This window comes from Argiope bruennichi, chromosome 2 (genome assembly GCF_947563725.1).
Source record: "Argiope bruennichi chromosome 2, qqArgBrue1.1, whole genome shotgun sequence".
Classification (NCBI taxonomy): domain Eukaryota; kingdom Metazoa; phylum Arthropoda; class Arachnida; order Araneae; family Araneidae; genus Argiope; species Argiope bruennichi.
In genome coordinates, this window is record NC_079152.1 from 73703190 (window position 1) to 73725554 (window position 22365).

Consider the following 22365-nt stretch of genomic DNA (forward strand, 5'->3'; position numbering starts at 1 on the left):
AGGTAATGATATGAAAAACAGTAAAATTTTATTGAGAAATATTAGCAATTTAAGATTGTATAAATGTTCCAGAAATTATAACATCTACTTCTTTGATAGACAATTACTTTATTTTCAAATTAATAAAATTTCTGCATTTTTTAAAGCAATAAAGTTTTATCTCAATTTACAATTTTTTTAAATAAAAAATAAAAATTTAGATATAAAAATAACAAAAGTTTCAAAAGCTTTTCATCAATGCAATTATCAGCTAATTACAATTCTATACATGAAACAAAATTTTAGTTGTGCTTGCAAAGAGAAGATTTGAAAATTGTATCATTTTTAGAAGTTTCATTATCAGGTGGTGTTGGTGGCACAGATTGTGAAAAAATATCTGTACTATCTTCACTATCATCTGATATGCATAGATTTTTATCGCTTTTTCCTGATGCAGATGATTCTTTTTCACATTCCGTATGAAGCTTCTCTAATACATGTTTTAACACATCTTCACGACCTAAAAATACAGAAATCTTTTAACCAGAAGTTATATCATATTGTCCAGCTCTTACTAATACAAAAACAATTTTTAGGAATTAAATGATTAAGATGCAACTTCGCAAATTAATTTATCTAGTCAATTAATTTCTGTCTGAAAAATTAAAAGGGAACAATTACTAAATAATTGCTAATAATGAAAGATAAGGAATAATGCTATTCCATTTCAAAATTCCTAAAAAATATTTTACAAAATTGCTTTATATTTCTAAAATATTTAAAAAATAAATAATAAATATTTTTGCCTAGTTCTTTTCAAGACGACAAAGAGAAGATAAATATAGCAAACAAATAGCTATTTTATAATATAGGAATGATCAACATAATATTTTTTTAAATTGACAATGGCTATTAAGTGTTAGATAAAAGTAATATATCAACATATTTTAAAATCGTCCTACTGCAAACAAGAATAAGAAAAATTTTAGTTTTTGGAATACTGGTTTGGAATAATAGTAATAAATTATTTTGAAAATCTTACTAATTAGGATATTGAGAAAAATTTTCTGACTGAAAAACTTCTCATATATCTTTATTTAATAAAATATTAATATTTCACACAACCTGTAAAACATCAATGCCTATAAATGCTCAACATCCTATTATACCATCTGTTCAATAAAGTCTTAACTAATACAAAAATTTGCTTTAAAATGAAATTTGAAAAAAATTTTGGATTTTATAAATTGAGAAATTTTAAGTTTGAGAAAATACAAAATCTTGAATTTTGGTACTACCTTGGCTACTGTGATCAAGAAAATGTACAAAAGGAATAAAGTTTTTAAACCTTAGCTCCCAATTTAAAAATAAAAGCTGATCCTTTTTTAAAAAAAAAAAATTACTTGCATTGAGTTGACATACCTATCCATTAAGTTGATTACCTTTTCTTGTAGATTATAAACATGCATATTATCAAGCGTTGAGAGTAGAAAATGTATTACGATTTAGTCAAAACAGGCAATAGTTGATATTTAATGAAAAGTTTCAATTCAATCCTTGAGCTTTTTCATTATTATTATTATTCAAACATGTATATCTACATAAATATTAATCTAATCCATAAATAATTGATTTAATTCTAGTTATATCAACAGAAATTTATTTTAAATATATTAAAATATAAAAATGTAATATATATATATATATATATATATATATATATATATATATATAAAGATTTAATTAGTCATTGAAAAAAATGCACGGATTTAACTGGATATAATATATATTCAGGTTATTTTACTTCATCTACTTAGGATTAAACTGGCAATATAAGCAGTATCATCAAATTTAATTTCTACAACACGTAATTAATAACAAACATTCCATACTATACAAAGTACAGAAAATGATTAATGCTACTTATAATATGTGGAAAGCTTTTAAAAAATTTGATAATTCAACTTCAAATAATTCATTTTATAAAAATATTGCATATATTAACTTTTAATTAAAAATGATAAATTCAGAATTCAAAAATATTTCATACCATATTGTTTCAACTGTTCAACAACTGAATAAATTTCTTTATCCAAAACTTCAACTTCTCTGACAAGTTGATTAGGATCCTGCAAATTAAAAATGTATTAAAAAAATTAGTTCAAACCATGAACTATAATCAAAATTAATATATAAGTAAGATGTATATCCACTGCAAATTAAATTCAATGACTATCCAGAAACCAACATGCAATTTTAAAATCTTTTTTTTTTTTACATAAAAATTATAACATTGATTTAATGAATAAATTTTAATTTCCTAATTCAAGGTTGTTATGAAGAAAAAATTTTAATCATGCATTCATTTTCTTCTAAATTATGAATATTTGCTTAATATATATAGTTTATTATAATGTCCTTATGTAAAATAAGTTTATGTTAAAATTATTACATAAAAAAGATAAAAGTTTAAAATTTATGAAATAAAATATTTAAACAAACAAAACCCTTATGCTGATAGTAATTGATATTATTTACTATTAATTGCTTCATTTAGCTTTCAGATCATCAAATGAATGATACAAATTATATAAATAAATAAAGAAGAAAAAAACAAACCTTATTGGTTATATCTTCTGAAAGAAAGCTATTTAAAGTGCTTTGTTCTTGTAAAGATTCACAAGTCAACTCTATAAGACACAGAAACTTTGCATGATATATTTGAAAAATTTTATAACATACAGACATCATTCAATAAAATGCAAATACAAAGAATTATTTATTAGGCAGATAAATATGAAAAATGATTAAAAACAATAGAATGTTTTTTAAATATTTCAGGGGAAGGGGGTTTTTTTCCCTTCCCTCCCCTCCCCCCCCCTTTTTTTTTTGCTTTTGAAAACTATCATTATTTTAAGAATTTATATATTATTGAAATATGAATTGAAAAATTAAAATTATGTACATAAAGTATACAACATTTTTAATAATACATAGAAATAAAAAAACAAAAGTCAATCTGCTTTTACATAGTACTTAAATCTTAGAAGTACAACAAGCAAAATGTATAAAATCTAATCCACTGCTATTCTTTTTGGGAATCAAATATTTCTAATATTTAATCTTTATTTTTCATTTTAATACTAAAAAAAGTAATGATTTCTTTTTGTCAGTAAAAATAAATAATGCATAACTGATGAAATTTTTATCAAAATTAACAAAAATATTTCATTAATGTTCTGCCCCCATTAAAATAAAAACTGAAATGTTAGCTAAGGTCAGCCAATAAGATTTAATATTGCTGCACTTAAATGCCTTAGCCAATGCTTTGGTTTCTTCAGCTGTAAGAAAAGTACTGGCTTTTAAATTTGGGATTCGTAAAACTCTGATAACATAAAATAAAATCATTTATAAAAAAAATCAAAATTCATTTTTAAAAACTTAATTTTTACAATGAAATACAATAAAAAAATAAAACAGAATTTTATATTTGAATTTTCTAAGGCTCTTTCACATATTATTTTTTTAATAAAACTGAAAAAATTTTGCTAGTACTTTAAAATAATATATTTACCATTTCCTTTTACTTTTGATGAAACTGCTTGAACATCTTCTATACTGTCTTTTGTTGATGAATGTTTTGCTATACATAATTCATCTTTGGATGAATGAGCTGAATCTGAATCATCATCAGAATCAAATTTTTGGATTCTTTTGAATTTCTTTGCTGCCCGTTTTGACTTTAAGGATAACCTTGATGATTTACTAACTGAAGAATCAATTGTAGAATTTTTACTCAGATTGAAAACTAATTCTTCGAATTCTTGTAAAGATCTTTTCTCTCTAGAATTGAGTACTTCAGGGGAGCTTTTTTCTTTTGTTTGTTTTTTTAAATTATTGATTCTCTCGGCAGAGTTCATCTTAGCAGCTATATTTTTTAATGGTGCAACTAATTGTGTGGCAAAAGCCATAGCAGGATCTGAGGAGAGTCCATCTGAATCATTTATTTCTAAATTATTAGGGGATGCTGATATCTTCTGGTAAGAAACCAGATCATCAAAATTAATATTTTCATCATCATCTGACATAAGTTCATCTGATTCTTCACGTTTTGAAAACTGATTTGTTTTATGATCTAGGTTTGGTTTTTTCAATTTTCCATCTAACTTGCCATCAGTCAATTCAAAAATTTTATCAGATGATGAAACACTTTTTTCGGAAACTTCATCTATAGGTCCAGTGATATCCTTTGTATCATTCTTTTTACTCCCAGCACTATTTTGGTTACTTCCCAAATATGGCTGAGTAGGTGGTAGACTTTCAGAACTATCATTTAATTTAGGAATATTTGTATCAGTTTTATCTTCCATGGCAACACAAATCTCTTTAGTCGCTATTTTGTAATTTTCATCATTGTTTGATACTTCAAATGAATTTAATGTATTATTTCTTATACAAAGAGAAATATCATTCTGTAGAAAATTATTTGCAGCTACCTCTTCTGAATTAGTTGGATCACCATCATTTATATTTAAGGATTGCTTAGATCCTTGGTAAGGGATAATCTCAGAATTATTCAAAAGTGATTCTTTTACATCAGGACAAGGCTGATCTCCAGATTCAGAATCAGGAAAATACATATTAAGATATGGGAAAATATTATTTTTCATTTTTGAATTGCCATCAGACAGACCCTGGTCAGGTTGGGAAGAATCTGACGCAGCATTTGAAGATGGAAGAATCTCTACGGGTGAATTAATTTGTGAATTATTGTTTGATGTCTGAATGTTTTTTTCAGCTACAGTTGTTTTAGTTTGTATAACATTTGGGGATTCAAACTTAGAATCAACAACTTTTAAAACAGATATGTTAAGAGTTTCTTCTGATACACAAACATGAAGTCGATAATCACCAGATGAAAATGGTAGAGAACAAATGGTCTCTGTTTCTCCAGATGTGCTACTGTTTGTAAAAGCTTCCTGAATTTCATCAAGAGTCAAGCAAGTTCTTTTTAAAACTTTTGTTTTCTCATTATTTTGTGGAGCTAATCCAAATTGCATAGGATTAAATTTTTCAATTTGATTATGCCAATTCCTTTTGGCTACTATTCCATGTGTATTAGGTGCATAGTAAAATGGAACATTTAATGCAGCAACAGGCCCCATGAAGGAATGTTGCTTTCTTTGATCATCATTACAAAACTCGAGGAGTCTTTGGGATGTTTGTTGTGAATGTTCAGTATAGTAGACATTTTCATCTTTATCGAAAATAGATTTTGTAGCAGTTATTTCACACTTTGATATTTTGCTGATCCTTGAACGTGACTTATTATCATTAATTATGCTAGCATTGGGTAAAATTTTAAGATCAGGCTTCAAAAATGATTTTTCACTTGATAAAACATTGTCAACATAACAAAGTACATTTTCCTTCCTATGGTCTTGAAAATTTGGATTGCTATTTATTTCATCCAGATTGCCTTCTTTATTATGTAAATTAGCATCAGGATAAATTTGTAGAGCAATTTCTTTTTCAAGCATATGATTATGAGACGTTTCATTCTCTGACTGTTTTACATATTCATCATTAGCATTAAAGTTATCCACTTCCATAAAATTAACCTCACCATTCATGCACTTATTTTTAACTTTATTATTTGCTTCGGTATTCAATATATTATTTTGAATACTTTTTAAATTTTCATTTTTATCACCTGAAATAGAAGAAAAATGAAAATCAGGTAGAATATGATTATCTGTAGATACAACAGATGTCAAATTGTGTCTTTTTAACAAAGAACAACCATTTGACAACGCTGCTGTAATGTTATCTTGTACTTTCGCACTGACTTCTCTAGATTCATTTAAAGCAGTACAATTTTCATTATCTACAAATTGTAAATTTATTTTAGTTTCATAATCCATTTCACTGTGATTATTTGCCAGAGAATTATTATCATATTTATTCAATTCTGAAGAGAATGCAGTCATTTCAGTTTGTCTTTCACCATCCGACATCTGTTCAAGAGAGTTAATGAGCTGCTTATTTCCCACAGCTTCATTTTCAGATAATGAATTCTTGCTATTCTTTGTAGCATCAGAATTTCTTGACAGATCTTCATTATTAATATCTTTGGTCATATTAGAGTTATGAAGTTTCTTAAATTTAGGAGTTTCTAATGATTCACAGGAAGATGTATTTGATTTAGTTTGTTCTGCACTTGTGATTTCTACTGGGCAACTATGAGACATATTTTTTTCCACAGAAAGTTTAGAAAATTTTTTCACACGAAAATCTTTTCCAACCCGTTTGACTTTTGACCATCCAGGAGATCTATAACCCAATTCTGCTTTATTAGTTTCAGGGCTAGCCACTGTTTGTACAGAAATAGCAGTATCAGCAATATCATCAGACTGAGCATATTTCTTAACCTTTTCAATAGTTTTCTCTCCTCCTTTCAATTCAGGTAAGTTGATTTCATTAAGAATATAAGATTTTTTACCATTATCACTATTATTTACTAAAACAGTACTTGGTATTGTATTTTTTGATATAGTAAGCTCAAAATTTTCTGCTTCATTTAGTTTTACAATAAGATTTTCTTCTTCGGAAGAAGTTGCTTGATAATCTTTTTTTCCCGATTTGGGAGTCTTAGTTTTTTTTAGGTGATTTTTTAAATCACTTTTGATGCATGCATCTTTTTCTGGGCTTAAGAATAAGGCAACATCATTTGTATGCTTATTTTCCTTAAATGTCTCTTCATTACGCTCAGTTTCATCAATTTTCTCTAGGACAACTGAATTGATGTTTTTATCAACTTCATCTGTGGCATTTAATGCAATATCAGTGTTATTTTTTGTTGCATCATCTATATTAAGCTCATTAGTTTTATTTCTTAAAGGGTTACTTTTATTTTTCTCTTTCAGATTTTGTGCCTTGAATCTTCTTTTGTGTATTACTTTTAAACGATTTGATTCACGGTTATTTATCTTTTGATTAGAAGACTTATCAGCATTTTGAATATGTGAACTATTTTTCTTCGGTAATATGGAAGCTGAATTTTTCAAACTAGTTTTAATAACTGCAGAATCATTTTTAGTAGGAGGTAGTTGATTATTTTTAACATTAGAGGAGTATTCATCAGAAATTTTTGGTACATTATAATCTTGAAATATACTCTCTAAATCAGGAAGAGCATCAGAATCAGAATCTTCAACTGACTGACGACACCGTTTGTTACTTGTTGGAATGACTTCATCATTTGAAGAATCATACTGCCCATTTTTAAGAGGTTCAATATCAATCTTGTTACTCCTGAAATAAAGACAGAGTAATAAAAATCATGCATTATATATAAACATATAAATTTGAAACAATTTAAAGTTATTTGAGTGATTTTAAAGTTTTTACAGTATAAAAACAAGCCAAATGAATAAATAAGATATTAATTACCCAATTTTTTCCAAAACAGGTAATGGATCATTCATTTCCTTAGATGTGACCTCTAAAAAAATTATATATGAATTTAATCTGAATTTGTACAACACAAAAATAAGTGAAAATGCTAGCTGGAAAGAGAGATTAACAGAAAAAAAAAAAAATTGTGTTTATATCTGGTGTATAAGATTTATACACCAGATATAAACACAAACATATTACACCAGAATTCAATAAAAAGATTATATTTTCTGCAAAATCATATTATTTCTTTGTATTCAAAATTTATTACAACAATGGATTATTAACTTATATGCACTATTTAATTATAAAAAATTACTATATGTAGCAGTGCCTTAAAAAATCTTAAACACAATTATTAATGTCCAAAGTGATCTTAAAACAAATTTTTAAAAATAAAAATAAAAATTCTGATACAGTACATGATGCCATGCATAAATTAAATTATGTTTGTCATATGTTTCTAATTTATTCAATTCTGAGATTTGATTTCAAAGAGAATAGATTATTAATCATTCAACTATTATTTTTCAACTCTTGCTCCATAATGCCATCTCCCATTCCAAAATAATTAATTTACTTAGGTGTATTTTTCGATTTCTAAATTAAAATGATTATAACAGTATAAGCAATGAAGAAATGTAAATTTTCAGAAATTTAAATTATTTCATTTTTATTATTCTGAAAATTTATCCATAAATAATTGAATATTACATGAGTTTAAAGTACTGGAAATTTAATAACCACTATTTCGACTCATAAAACATCTGGAAACTTTTCACTGCTTTCATATTAAATGTCAAAAGTTTTTTTAAAAAATATTGGAATATATTTTGTTTTCACTAACAAGAACTTTTCATGTGTTACAAGTAAATTGTTCAAAAACTTTAAAAGAAAAATATTTATAATAAGATAAGCTCATAAGTTTATAACATACACTTCAGAATATACTAAATAATAATATACTAAATTGGTTAATATACTAAAAATAAGAATTAACATGCTTATTGAGCAAATTCATAAAACTGACTTTTTCTAATATATCATTTGTATAAGAAGATATATTTCAGTCTTAAGAAAACATCAGTCATTTTGCTACATATCTCATCTTTGTAATTGATTAAAATGCTTTTGTTAAAACTGCATTTATATAAAAACATTTTTTCAAATAAAAGAACTGTAAAAATATATTTTATTCCTAATATTAAATGGAAAGTAATAAAAGACGCAAATCTCATATTTTGGATTATCTCTTTGTTGTAAATAAAGTTTTTTAAATTTTTATCTGAGAATCTAAGAAAAACCCTATCTGGCAATCTTGCTTCTTTGGAACAAATTTGAAAAGTAAAAAATAATAATAAATTAATCAGTAGGGATAAATATCAGGATATCATATATCAACATGAATTACAGTGAATACAAATTTGAAATATAGAATAAGTTACAATATTGTAGATGTCCATAATATTATTTCACAAATAAATGTGAAATCATTGTACAGAAGTTAGCCACTGAAATTTATTTACTTATTAACACATTTTATTGGTCAACTCTGTTGAGCTTCTTGTTGTAAAAGTGTACACTAACATTACAGACATATAGCTTCTACAAAAAAAAAAAAAAAAAAAAAAAAAAAAATGTTCCCCCCTACTTTGGTTTACAAAGTAAATTGGATGAATCAGAAACACAAATGATGGAAACAAGCAACAATTTAATCTTGAAAAAAGTTGCAAAAGGGTATATCTTAACATATCATTTAATATAAACTGAAGTGTTAAATTAAATCAAGAAAAAATGCAACTCTCTATTTTGTGCATTGCTCACTTCAAAATGTTAGTTCCTAATTCTTGATTTTATACTTTGTAAGTAAATGTCATCAACCTTCTATTCAAAACCAAATGAATGACAAAAAATATCATTCTAACACAGAATAAAAGTATGAAATAACAGAAACTAGAACTCACTCTTTCTTAATTTACTTTTTTACAAATTGATAGTTTTAGTTACTAATTACCAATAATATATATAAAACTCACATAATAATATTATGCATTTTATATATTACATAATAACAAAGAACATAGAAATATAAAACCAAATTTGTTGTTGCTACTCCATTAATGCTTTAAATTACATCAAACAAATGGAAATATTTTATAATAGAAAACTGTTATTGGCATGTTGAAAAATAAAGAGGAGAAATATTACCTTTTTCTTTTTCATTAGACTTTCTTTTTCTTCCACTTGAAGTTCTAGTAGCTTTCTATGTAAAATAACACAAAGAATTGATTTGATTTCCTGATTTTAATAAATCCTTTTAGTAATCAACATCATTAACACAAGCAATGTAAAATGATTTAAAATTTACACAATAATTTTCAATATCTTTTGTACCTTTTACATTACTTACAAAACTCCTAATAGTAAAAGAAAAAATCCTAATAGAAAAAGAAATACTGTATTAAACATTTTTAAGTCAAATTTGAATTTTAAACAATACAACTATTTCCAGGATTGATTGTGTAAGTCATTGAAATAATTTTATTAGTAATAAAAGAAAATGTGTGCTTACATGTATAAAAATGTTAACATTCTATAGAGCAAATCACTGAGATTATAACTATGAAATTTAGCACAAATTTATTTTGGTGGGGGTGGAAAGGGATGATATGCACTATGGAATTTTTTTTCAAACTTTTTAATTAAAAATTAACCAAAATTTTTGTCATAGCTTTCATAAATATTAGATCAGGAAGAAAAATTTACAGTATTTTGAAATTTGAAAATTTTATCTTTTTTTTTTTATCCTATTTTAGTAATATAATTTTTTTTCTCTAAAGTTAAAAAAAAAAATTGATACTTTTAAGCATAATTTATGATAATACTTATCATCTGCAGAATGAAATTCAATCACTTTCATTATTGATAAAAATATTAAATTATATCCTCATCTTTGTTTAAAATTTAAAAAATGAGGATTCTACTCATTCTTTTATTTCTTTTGGAAAAATCATAATGAATTTTATTTTATTTCCCTACATTTTAGTGATATCTACTAATAAAGCCTTTCAGATATTAAGAAATATATCTCATAAGCCAAATAATTATGTTTGCTATTTTGTAATTCTTTTTATGAATATGAATTGATCTAGTTAATGTGGTGCTATATCAACTGTTTATTTTGTATAAGGTTTAAGAAAATGATAATAATGCAATGAATAACATTTCAATGCATACTTTTCTTTAAACTTACATTTTCATTTATTTTATTTATTTTTAATATTGAATCAACAAGAAAAACAAAACAAAACTGTCCAAGTCACCTTTAAAATAGTATAAGAGAATGAATTGAAGTGTTAGAAAAAAAGAAAAAAAAAACATGTTTACTTCAACTGACACTTAAATGGACAAATTAGCATGATGAACATTCGTCATTAGTTTGGGCCTAGACCAAGTAAAATACATATTATAATGTGAGATTCTTATTTGAATTCCACTGCTGACCAAAACTTATCATAACCATTCAACTCTATTACTGCCCAAAGCATATCATAACCATTAAATTCCATTAAATAACCAAAGCATATCATAACCATTAAATTCCATTAAATAACCAAAGCATATCATAACCATTAAATTCCATTAAATAACCAAAGCATATGATAATCATAAATCTTAGTTTTGATATTTTCAAAAAAGGAATTAATTGCAAAAATAATAAATTTGATGAAAAATGAGTTAGGATTAAGAATATATAACATACTTTAAGTTTAGGTCAGTAAAATATATGATGAATTAGACACATTTTAATTCAATTAATTTAATATCCTGTTTTATAGCTACACAAGGACTATTTTAAAACAATCCTTCTCACTGATTCACAATCAGATGACAAGGATGAAATCCAAGTCAATATATCTGCTCACTTAACTTTCAAGTATACTAGCTGGAGGATATTTAAACAGACCACTTAGCCCATGCAAATAGCATCTTTGATGGAATCAAATATGCTATTTGCATGGGAACCTACAAGCTTCGGTCTAAAAAATAAGTGTTTAATACCAAATGATCTTTATGAACTAAAATTCTAACACAACACAGGATGGACTTCTGGCCTCTGTATCAGCAAGGGCTGTATATAGCTTAGTATATGTTATACAAGAGTGAAATGGTTACAAAAAAAGAGAGAGAGAGAGAGAGAGTAGGAAAAAGAAACTAATATAGCTTCATATCAAAATGCTATTCCTTGCATCATCCATAATGCATTTAATTGTATTAAGTAGTAACAGAATAACAATTTAACCACATATGGTTACATTAAGATTACCTCTATTACATTGGGTTGATTTTCAAAAGATGTCAATATAGGCATAGTTTTATCATCGATTACTTCTCTCTGAGAACATTCTTTATTGAAAACTGTAAAAATAAGAGGAAAAAAGTAAACAAGTTGTACACTAAATACTAGAAAATATCTGACTTCATAAAAAATATTAATATCATTTTAGATTCTAAAGATAATTTAAATTTATGTTAATTAGAAAATAAATTTTTTTAAGTTTAAAATATTATTTAAAGCTTTTAAATTTATTAAGAAATACAAAAATAAAATTTATAAGCATTTCCAAATATTTTCTACAAACTTCATATTTTTCAGCAATTTTTTTTTTTAATTTCAAGAATAAACTACTTAAATAAATTTTAATATGTTAATGTCAAATCAATATTTTTTGCTATTAGTGAGAAAAACTATAAATATTTATATTAATTGTTTCATATTGTTATTATGCTCTTAGATATTAAACATATTCATTAGATCTTTCTTTAAAGAAAAATTATAAAATTCACAGGCAATTTAAAGTTAAACAAAAATTTAGCAAAGTCTAAGTGTCTCTTAAGAGCAAGTCATTGCAGTGAAAAATATCTTCATGTTAAAAGAAATAAGTTAAAACTAATCATATGCAGCTGGAATTTTAGGATATAATAGACATGGAAAAAAGATCTAAGTTGCTGTAGTTATTTAATATTGCAATCTAAATAAAGTTTAAAAAATTAAGAAAATATATTTAAAAATTATTAAATATTATTCAATAATTTTTTTACACTTAAAGAATTATGGTAAATATTAATATTTTATAATTACATTTTACATCTGCAAATTGTTCACACACATCAGCAAGCCTTTTTGCTGCAAGAAGAATCGATTTCCTTTGATGAGCATCTTGAATGCCTCTACAAAAACAGGAAAATAAGATAATAAAAAAATCCATAAAAGCAAAATGACTAATCAGATTAACCAAAAGAAATAAATTATTAATGAGAACATAACCCATTTAAAATTTGTACTTATTTAACATGTTTGAAATGGACAATAAATTTGTAAATGTCCAATTTGTTTTTTCTTGCCAAATTAAATTTATTAATTAGAACAATTGCTGTAAATTGTAACCTTTATCATATTCTAAAATTTATTATGTAAAGCAATTTTTTTTTAATTATAGTTAGCCAAAAATAATAGGACTGTAGAAATTCCCTCCTTTCAGATTTTTAAATATTTATAAGCAAATGCAGTTAATAAAATAACCTTGATATTAAAAAATTTCACCTAAAATTTGAAAATAACTCAACTGATTTGAATTTTCTTTCAATTGCAAATAATTAACAATGTTTCCCACCTTTTTGATTAAAGCAAAATCTTATTATCAGAAATTTGGTAACAAAATTAATCAAAGAAAAGGTTAACAATTCAAGATAGTGCTTATTAGGGAAATGAAAGATTATTATTATTACTACTGAAAGAAAATAGCAACAATAGCTAAAATAAAAGAATTTAACAGGACTAGCATTTTAGAACTAGGCCTCGGTATGTATATTTTTTGTTAAGCTTTAAAATGTGTTCATATTTTTTTTTATGATTAAGTAATTTGTTTATTTGAAGTTGCATAGTGAGTTAAAGGGGCTGTTAAATGTGATTCTCATATTGAATTATGTAATAATATGAAATTTAATGATGAAGTGTTGAAATTGAATTATAATTAAATGACAAAGTACTTCAAATTTCACTTCACACCAACAAAAAGATGCCTGTCCTTATATAATATCCTTATCCACAAAGTCTCTGAGGCTAATAAAGATTTTTCTTTGACTACTTGTGTGCAGTAATTTAAAAAATGCATCAGAATCAATAAAACAGAAATAAAGGTAGTTAGATTAAGTTTAAAGTATATTTCAACAAACCAATGGTCTGACAGCTACATAGAATCATTTTTTATTCATCCACTATTAAAACTGAAATAACTATTAAAAGTATAACAAAAAAATGTCAAATAATTATGATATTTTTTTAATAGGTAAAACTCTTAAGTAAGGAAGTAGTTGCTTTTTATACCTGCGAGTAAAAGACTTCTTGCATAATGGACATGGTGCACGGTAGTTAGACTGCAACGTTTCAGTTATACAAAATCTGAAGGGAAATAATAAGATAATCATAGTTATATTTAATTCATGTACTTTTCTTTTAAAACATAATTAAAAAAAATTTCACTTTGTAGTATATATAAAGTAGGAATATGTTAACATTCTCAGAGATAAAATCTTATAAAAATAAGAAGTAATTTAAAAGCATAAAAATCACAAAGTTCATATTAAATTTAATTATGTACTGCATATGATAATTTGATTTCAAAACATGCATGTAAGGTTTAATTTCTTAAAAAAAATAAAAAAAGATGAAAAACTACATATTTTACCTGCAGAAAAAATGTCCACATCCAGTTGAGACAGGATTCTTCAGAAGTTCCAAACTAAAATATAATAAACAAAGTTTTAATTAATAAAAATTACAAACCAATAATTTAATCTTCATTTTTAACAACAGAATGGATAATAAAAATTAAAGGACAGACATTTGTTAGAAAACAATATGAATTTGATACTCTTTTGATTAATATTAAATATAAAAAGTAATATGAGTAGTTAATCAATGAAATTTCTTTACTTCCCAGAAAATAATAATTAAAATACTTTTAATAAACATTAAGTTTAAATTATTATTTAATACTAAATGTATATAGAGGTATTGTTTGGTGATGAATTAAAAAGCATTTCTTGCATAATTGTTGCTAGACATATATAAAGTATTTAAAAAAACTTTTAATTCAGATATAAAACAAAATATTTATAGAATTCATTCAGATACTATCAGCATCATTCAGAAAATATTTGAATAATTAATAGAATCAAAAAAGAATTTGAAACTACTGGATAAATCTTTCTTCCAAATATATATGTCACAAATTAATCAAGAAGTTCAGTTTAAGACAAATCCAAAAATCGTCAGACACTTTCTTTATCAACTATATATGTTTTAAAGGGGCATTTTATAATGAATTTACATAAATTAAATAGAAAACATTAATTATAACCCAAATAATCCAGTATCATCCAAGTTTATTTAATAAATTTTTTTACATGTGGATTCATTAACAAGTATATTAATACGAAGAGATATTACAATTTTGATCTTTATACTGTTTCTTAGTAATTGAATTAATTTGAATTAATTATTAATTATTTGAGGATAAACAGTAAGTTAAAAATTGATAATGATCAATTATTTAAGAAATTTTTATTATCAAGCATTAATTAAGCAGTAATTGCCATAAGTGATCTGTTAAAATGAAAATTAAGATAAATAGACAATTGAATATATAGCAAACAAAATAAAGCTAATTTTGAGAATAGTTTTTACAATTTTTTTTTCTCCCCTTCTTTTTATATCTGCATGATAAAATCAGATGATTCTTTTGACAGACATAAATCATTTGCACAAGAGCATTTTAATTTCATAGTGAATGTTTAACCCGAGTGATTGCCATGGTAAATCCTGACCCTTTCCAACTGGCATTCACTGCACATTTTAAAAATAAAAGAAATTTTAAAAATTAATTATCAAATGCATAGCACCAAATTTCACAGTACATATTAAAACTAAAAAATAAATAAAAAAAATTTAATTACCAAATAGAGCATTCAAGTGTCTTCAAGATAGCATTCACACAATCAACTACATTTTCTGTTGAACTTTTCATCATGTTATAATTTTTTTCTTATCTATAAATAAATGCAAATATGATATCATCAAAAAATATTTACATACAACTAAATCAACATAAATAATTTTACATTTTACAAAATTTAATTTTTTAAGTTAATTTTTAAATTAAAGTTCATTTAAATTGCATGATTTATGCTAGAATTTTATCAGATTTCATTTCATTTACATAATTTTTAAATTCAGCTAATTTGCTTTAACAAAGGCCATGAATTTAGACAAAAACAAGTTTTTCTTAAAAAGTAAAGTTTACTTTATCTTGTTTTCAATAAAGTAATATAAATATTTTATGATAATCAGCTATATACTCATCAAGCTATCCAAACCAAAGTACTTGGATACTTAATATTAAAAAATTGAATTTAGCCATTAAGGTAATAGTATTTGAAAAAAACAAGGCAAAACAGAATGCTTATCTAGTTAAATATTATGTCTATTGATTTATTTTTTTAAAAAAAGCAAAAAAGTGTAAATATCTTTAAAAAAAATGGTGGTGTGGTTACTTAATTCAGTTTCAGCTAAAAACATAAGTACAATATTCAGTAATATAAAATTATATACATTTTTTCAAGTTCCATAGTAATTTTTATTGCTTTTTCACAGGCAAATACTGAATTTAAAAAAACATGTCCCAGCACTCATATATACACTAGAGTAGAAATGCACACCCTATTAGCACTCAGAAAATGTTCATAATATGAAATATTGTAGGCATGCAGTTTCACTGCAATATGTAACTCTTAATGCAATTTGGTTACTGCAAATTAAATGTTCATGACACAGAGATCACAGTTTATGGCTCAAATCTGGAAAAAATATTACCTGTGTTTTCCCTGTATGTATATACAGAACAAGAAGGAACATACAAATAACACTTATATGCTAATTATAATAAAATCATGACATTCAGTTATAATAGTTATCATTATAAAAACCATTTAATGAATAACTTAACAACAACAAAAAAAAACATTAAAAAACAAAATTTTAAAAACTTTTTTTTTTTTTTTTGTTTATATATGTGAGAAGTAATTTCCATAATTTCTTCAGATCATTTTCTCTTTTGCAACAATTTACTTTGCAAAGCTGCTCTGCATCATTTGTTAAACTTTTCTTTTTTCAGCTCTTTCTGCTTTTCTAAAATTTCATGCCTCACATGTCACATAAAAGCTAATTCATCTTGCACAGACCAATTAAATAGGGTTGCTACTCAAATTTGGAGAAAAAAGAAATCCCAGTTTTTTCCTTGTACCTATACGCAAGATATTAGTAACTGTGCGAATAGCACTCATGTGCTAATTATAATAGAATACGGTTTTAAGGAGTAGAAAAAGCACAGAAAGGAAATAATAATTTAACATTATAAATAAAAGCATATTAAAAGAAGGTTTACATTTACATACAGAAAAAAAAATTATCTTTATTTATTATTTAGAATTTATCAAGATATTTATATATTAAGGGAGGGGGATATGTTACCTCTCATGTTCTTTAATTGTAAGTCAAACAAAATTAAAGATTCGTGAAGATTCATTTAAAATATAACACACATAAAAAAAATTATTATCATGATACAAATTATTTATTGATTACTTAACAAAAAATATACAAAAGGAAATTATTGTTATTATTTATTTATTCATTCATTTTTGCTAGTTAAAATATCTAGGCATCAATTTCTGCAACTTCCGTACTTCCATAACAAATAAGGTGCAACATTTCTATATGACGTATGATACCTTTTTTAGCTATTTCACTTTCAGTGAATGTATGTGAAAATATTTCAAGCATATCATTAAAGGATGTATTAAAGGATGAATGTGACATAACAAATTCTAATGTCCATAAAAAAAAATCAGCTTTCAATTACTGTTCTTGAACTAAAAAGTTCAAAAACAATTTATTTTTGGACATTGAACTTGACATTTTAGGATTTGACATGCCATCTTTTCCTGTATTCCTTTTAGATACCAAGTCCAACATTAATGATGACTCTTTTGAACAGGCAGGCAGTCTTGTATGTTTTCCACTCTGCATGTTTTTCGCATGACTGTAAGTGGCTGTTTACACATATTACTTAAGATTATCTTCTTACAAAGCAAGCAGTATATAAACAAATGTATTTTGCAGTACTTCTCGAAGCCCTTCAACAAAATCAGGATTATTTTTTTATCCGGCCAATTTATATTAAATATGGATTTTGAGTAGCTCATTTAAAAAAATATATACATCTGGTCTACTTTGAATATGTTCACAATTTCTCAAATAATAAACAAACCATTCAATAAACTCAAAAATGGTACACTAAACACCACAGCACTGCTTCCGCAGATTGAATGTTTCTGGCAGAGAATGTATTCTATTCTTTTGTGCAGTTACAGAAGTCTCGTACATGCCTATTAGCTGCAATTCAGGAATCTAATTCAAAAGAAAAAAGAAAAAAAAAAAAAAAACAGTCGCACAAATTGAAACTGGAATGATCTATACAGAAAAAAAAAAAAAAAAAATGGAAAGAGAAAAACGGAGTGGGTTTCCACAATACAAAATCGTGAATCGTATTGTTTCGTTTTTAGAAGCTACAACTATGATCTTTCATTCTTGCAAATCTTTAAAGATCAGCATTCATTGGATGAGAAAAAAATTAACTAAGAAACTTAAAATTCCCTGTATCTTCCCTGTTTCAAGAAAATTTTCAAATTTCCCTACATTTTCCTGGATTTTTCTTTTTCCTGGTTTTCTCTGCTCTCCCAGTGTCATGGCAACTCTGTTAAAGAATCTTTTTTTAGATTGTCAACGTATATATTTTTGTTGATACTAAATCAGTTTTCCATAGTTGCACATTGCCATGAGACAATATAATAATCATTTTTGCTATTTCTGAAAAATCAAATAATTTAACTGCATTGCCATGAGACAATATAATAATTATTTTTGCTATTTCTGAAAAATCAAATAATTTAACTGCATTGCCATTAGACAATCTTTTTAGTTTAGTTTGTTTGTTTTGTTTTGTTTTTTCCAAGAAAATTTTAAATTGAATTTTTGTACTTTCTGAACAAGATGGGGAAATTTGTGCTTTGGAACAATGAAGCTTAAGCAAATCAACATTAGATTTTCACATAAGGCTGCATTGTTTTTAAATAAATGCAGAATTAAACAAGATGCAGCTTTTAAAACAGCAAAATTTTTGGACATGCATTAAAAAATTGTTTCTTTTTTTGTAGTATTTTTCACACTGTGATAACTCTTTTTCTTCAGTTTCAGTAGCTCAACTAATATTCAAATAGCTTGTAGTTTTATTCTTTCAATGTTTAAAATAATCAATATTTTTTTAGATTTAAAAAAAAAATTTAAGAAATTTAAAATTATCTGCACTTTTCCAGTTCTTAAAGAAAATTTCAAAGTTCTTTGCATTTTCTTTGTTTTATAGATGATTTTTAAATTCCCTTAATTTTCGAAATTCTCCTGGTGCTAACCTTGACATAACTAATGGGGGGGGGGAAAGACAAAAATTGCCATTAAAAGTGAAAAAGAACTTCTGAAAAAACAATAACAAAATATATTATTTGAAAAAGCAACAATGAAAGGAACAATGTTTCAAAGAACGAATTAAATGCTTTAGATCAATAAAAGTATTATTTTTAAACGTAATTACACTATCAATATGACCCACAGAACAACACAATGATGACCCTCAGAATCCAAAATGAAACATTTAAATATCCTGGCTATGTTATGAAGACTTGATGATATTTCTATGTTAATAGAGATGCATCGCAATTATGTTACCTTTTATGTCTTTTTGACAAACATTACAAGGATGGCAATACATATATATCAGTATGAATATCAAAATGTATCAGTCACGTATCTTATGACAGATAAATATTACAAGGATAATAATATATATCAATACGAAAATCAAAATATGTCACACATTATATGATAAAGAAATATTTACAAAAATATTAAAGATAATTCTGCATATTTTTTAAACTGAAATTTCTTTAAAAATTTATAAACCCTCGCGATTTTAAAATCACAGCATTTGATCAAATAGAATAAATAACAAAAATTTAAATTAGCACAATATAACTGTTTCCTGTTATGATGTATGGCACTTGTTTAACTACTTGCTGTTACCTATAAAGATCGCGGAATTTCCACAAATAATAAGATAACTAAAAATATATTGATAACAAATAATTTCATTATCTTTCATCGATAATAATTATAATGCTCTGAAAGAAAAATAAAGCTAAAAAAATCATTCTGAAACTTACGTAACTTACAAAAGACGAAAGTATAATGCAGAAAGTTTGATACAAAAAATAAAAAAATGGCTCTTCACCAAGAACTTTTAGCAAATATTCACTTATTTTCAAGCATTAACGTATTATTTAATATTTATAACCATCTATAAATACTTTTTATACATCAGTACTTGAAAACAAATTCTAGCCGAAACGACAGCAACCGAACTAAAAACATACAAATAGATAAATTTCCCGCGAACTTTTGATTGCAGTTCAGTTTAGTTGCAGATGATAGGTAACAGTAATGTCACATGACAGGTGATAGGAAATAATAATGTCAGATTAATAATCAAAATAAATTGAGATTTCATCTTGAAAATTAGCTGTTGAGCAACCACTGTTTTAAACTTGAACTTGAAAGAAGTAGGTGATTGAGATTTATAGTATCAAAGGTTGTTATGCCCTGTTTCCAGATGAATAGAAAACCACTGTTCTGTGTAATCAAATTTATTTTTTATAGTATTCTTAAAGCGCCAGCTATTTTCCCTTTTTGAAAAGTCATGTCAGCTTATTAAGCTAAACTGGCATAGTGGCAAGTAGGGAATCAAAGAAATTGAATTCCCGTGAGTACGAAATTATTTTTCATACCATTCATACACTGACCGTTTATTAAACCATTGATAAATTCTATATGATAGATCCATTGTTAGAATAAAAGATTGTAATTGATGTAATTGGCAAGAGAAAGTAGACGATTGTGTAAAAGCAGCTCTCCTGTATCATCCACTGCATAAATTCTGATTCAACACACCACGATTATTCTTAGAGTTATAATTTAGGTAATAGAAATCATATTTTAAGATGATAATATTTATAAGTGAGCACTATTATGTGATAATTATATTGCATATATGATACAAAAAAAAAATGTTGAAAATTCTGCATCTATGCTTAAAAATAATTTTCAGCTACATTTTTAACTTCAAACTAATGGAAATGCCGATAATTTTTCTTGATAAATCTTACCGCTCAAAGGTCATTATTATATCACTTAAAAAACATACAATATTTTTGTATGATATTTATTTTATTCCCACACAATTTTTCAGCGTTATAATCAAAGCTTTAATTTTAATAATTTTCGAAGATGTTTTTAAATTTATTTTATGGCATTATCTTTCTATGATTAAACTATCGGGTTTGCGTTAATATGATTTCCGATAGTATTTAATACTTTTTTCTGCGTTATCATCAAGAATAAGATTTTCTTTAATAAAGGTAGATATATCAAACCTTGAAACATTAGTTCGCTACAATGTTTCAGATTAGATCTTACTTTATCTTTTCGAACAGAGTTTTATTTTCTTCCTTTATTTATTTTTCCACCCTTCAAAAGAAAAAAAAAATCATTTTTACATGCAGGTTTCTTAAAATTTTAGTGAATATATATTCACAACCTTTTGGAAATTTGATGAAATGGAATAAATTAGATTTATTTATTTATTAAGTATTAAGAAGTAAGTATTTATTTAAGAAGTTTATTTATTTTTTCAGAATTTGAAATTATTAGATCAAAACAATTAATAACTCAAAAGGATTTTTTTTTTTAGTGATTATTCTTTATTCGTTTTAATTTAGTTGTATTGCTGACAAATTTGTCAAACAAAAATATTTACCGATTCAGAATTCCATCTAATTTTCTGATGGTCAACTAATCCCCATGCAGGGTTCATAGTTTTCTAGGCAAAGGCTCTTCAAACAGCAATACATTTAACCCGTACTTTTTCTTATTATCCGCATTGTATTCTCTTCGTTTTTACTTTCCCATTAGTTTTTTAGCGAAAGTAAGTGAACCCTGGGCATGACAAGATACTTTCCCCTTCTGTTTGCATTATTTATGTAGTAAATATAAATGGTTCCCGTGATTATTATATTAGATTCTCGATAAATTCGTTTTTGAAAGAAAAGAAAAAACAGTATAAATGTACTGTTTCGCCTCCATGGTGCACTCCACCCCCTTCCCACCTTTTGTTCCTGTTATTAAACAACTTGTTTTCGCATGAATTGGATGCAAAGAGAAAACACTATAATTCTCAAAAAAACTTTAGATTTTACTTTAAGATTTTGATGGATGTCAAGGTTTCGGACCTACCTGGTTCTAAAAATACCATTTTTGTAATTATATATGTCTATTAACGTCACAACTTAAGAGCTCGATAAGCTACAGAGATCGAATTTCGGTATTTTAACAGCCAAATTATAAATTCTATTCAGGTTTGAATAAAATCTGTGAGAGGGAAGTCCATCTGTCTGTCCTATGTGAAATGAATACAATTATACCAATAGGAATCTATCTAAAATTACAACGAGCTAGAGGGTTAGCGTTAACTAACTAGCAAATGCTATTTAATTTTAGATCTATAACAAATTTTGGGTTAAACGCATTAATAGATCAGCCATCTGTAGATCTGTACACTCGCTTGTAATTAAACGCAAAGATGAAAATTCACAAAGACAAATAAACGAAATTCTATAAGAAGCTTATACAACATATAGTAG

The 22365-nt window shown here is 25.5% G+C and overlaps 1 protein-coding gene across 2 annotated transcripts; it reads right to left on the reverse strand.

The window, feature by feature from the left end:
• Positions 1-226: 226 nt before the first annotated feature.
• Positions 227-20041, reverse strand: LOC129961941 (breast cancer type 1 susceptibility protein homolog). 2 transcript variants are annotated; one of them, XM_056075586.1, is made up of 12 exons: positions 19843-20041; positions 15457-15549; positions 14187-14240; positions 13826-13900; positions 12581-12669; positions 11765-11856; positions 9646-9700; positions 7432-7483; positions 3554-7293; positions 2599-2669; positions 2030-2108; positions 227-499 (listed from the first exon to the last, which is right to left on the reverse strand). In XM_056075586.1, exons 2-12 carry the CDS (start codon positions 15528-15530, stop codon positions 282-284), a joined length of 4599 nt encoding a protein of 1532 aa, XP_055931561.1. In that variant the 5' UTR covers positions 15531-15549; positions 19843-20041; the 3' UTR covers positions 227-281. The 2 variants fall into 2 exon arrangements, with proteins under 2 accessions (XP_055931561.1, XP_055931560.1); XM_056075585.1 differs by having other exon boundaries at positions 19834-20041.
• Positions 20042-22365: the final 2324 nt, after the last annotated feature.

Coding starts and splice junctions, on each gene's coding strand:
- LOC129961941 (XM_056075586.1), bottom strand. CDS start 15,530: ATGATGAAAAGTTCAACAGAAAATGTAGTTGATTGTGTGAATGCTATC. Junction 14,241..15,456: donor ACACTTGAATGCTCTATTTG/GTAATTAAATTT, acceptor ATTATATTTTAG/TTTGGAACTTCTGAAGAATC. Junction 7,294..7,431: donor CCTGTTTTGGAAAAAATTGG/GTAATTAATATC, acceptor TCTTTATTTCAG/GAGTAACAAGATTGATATTG.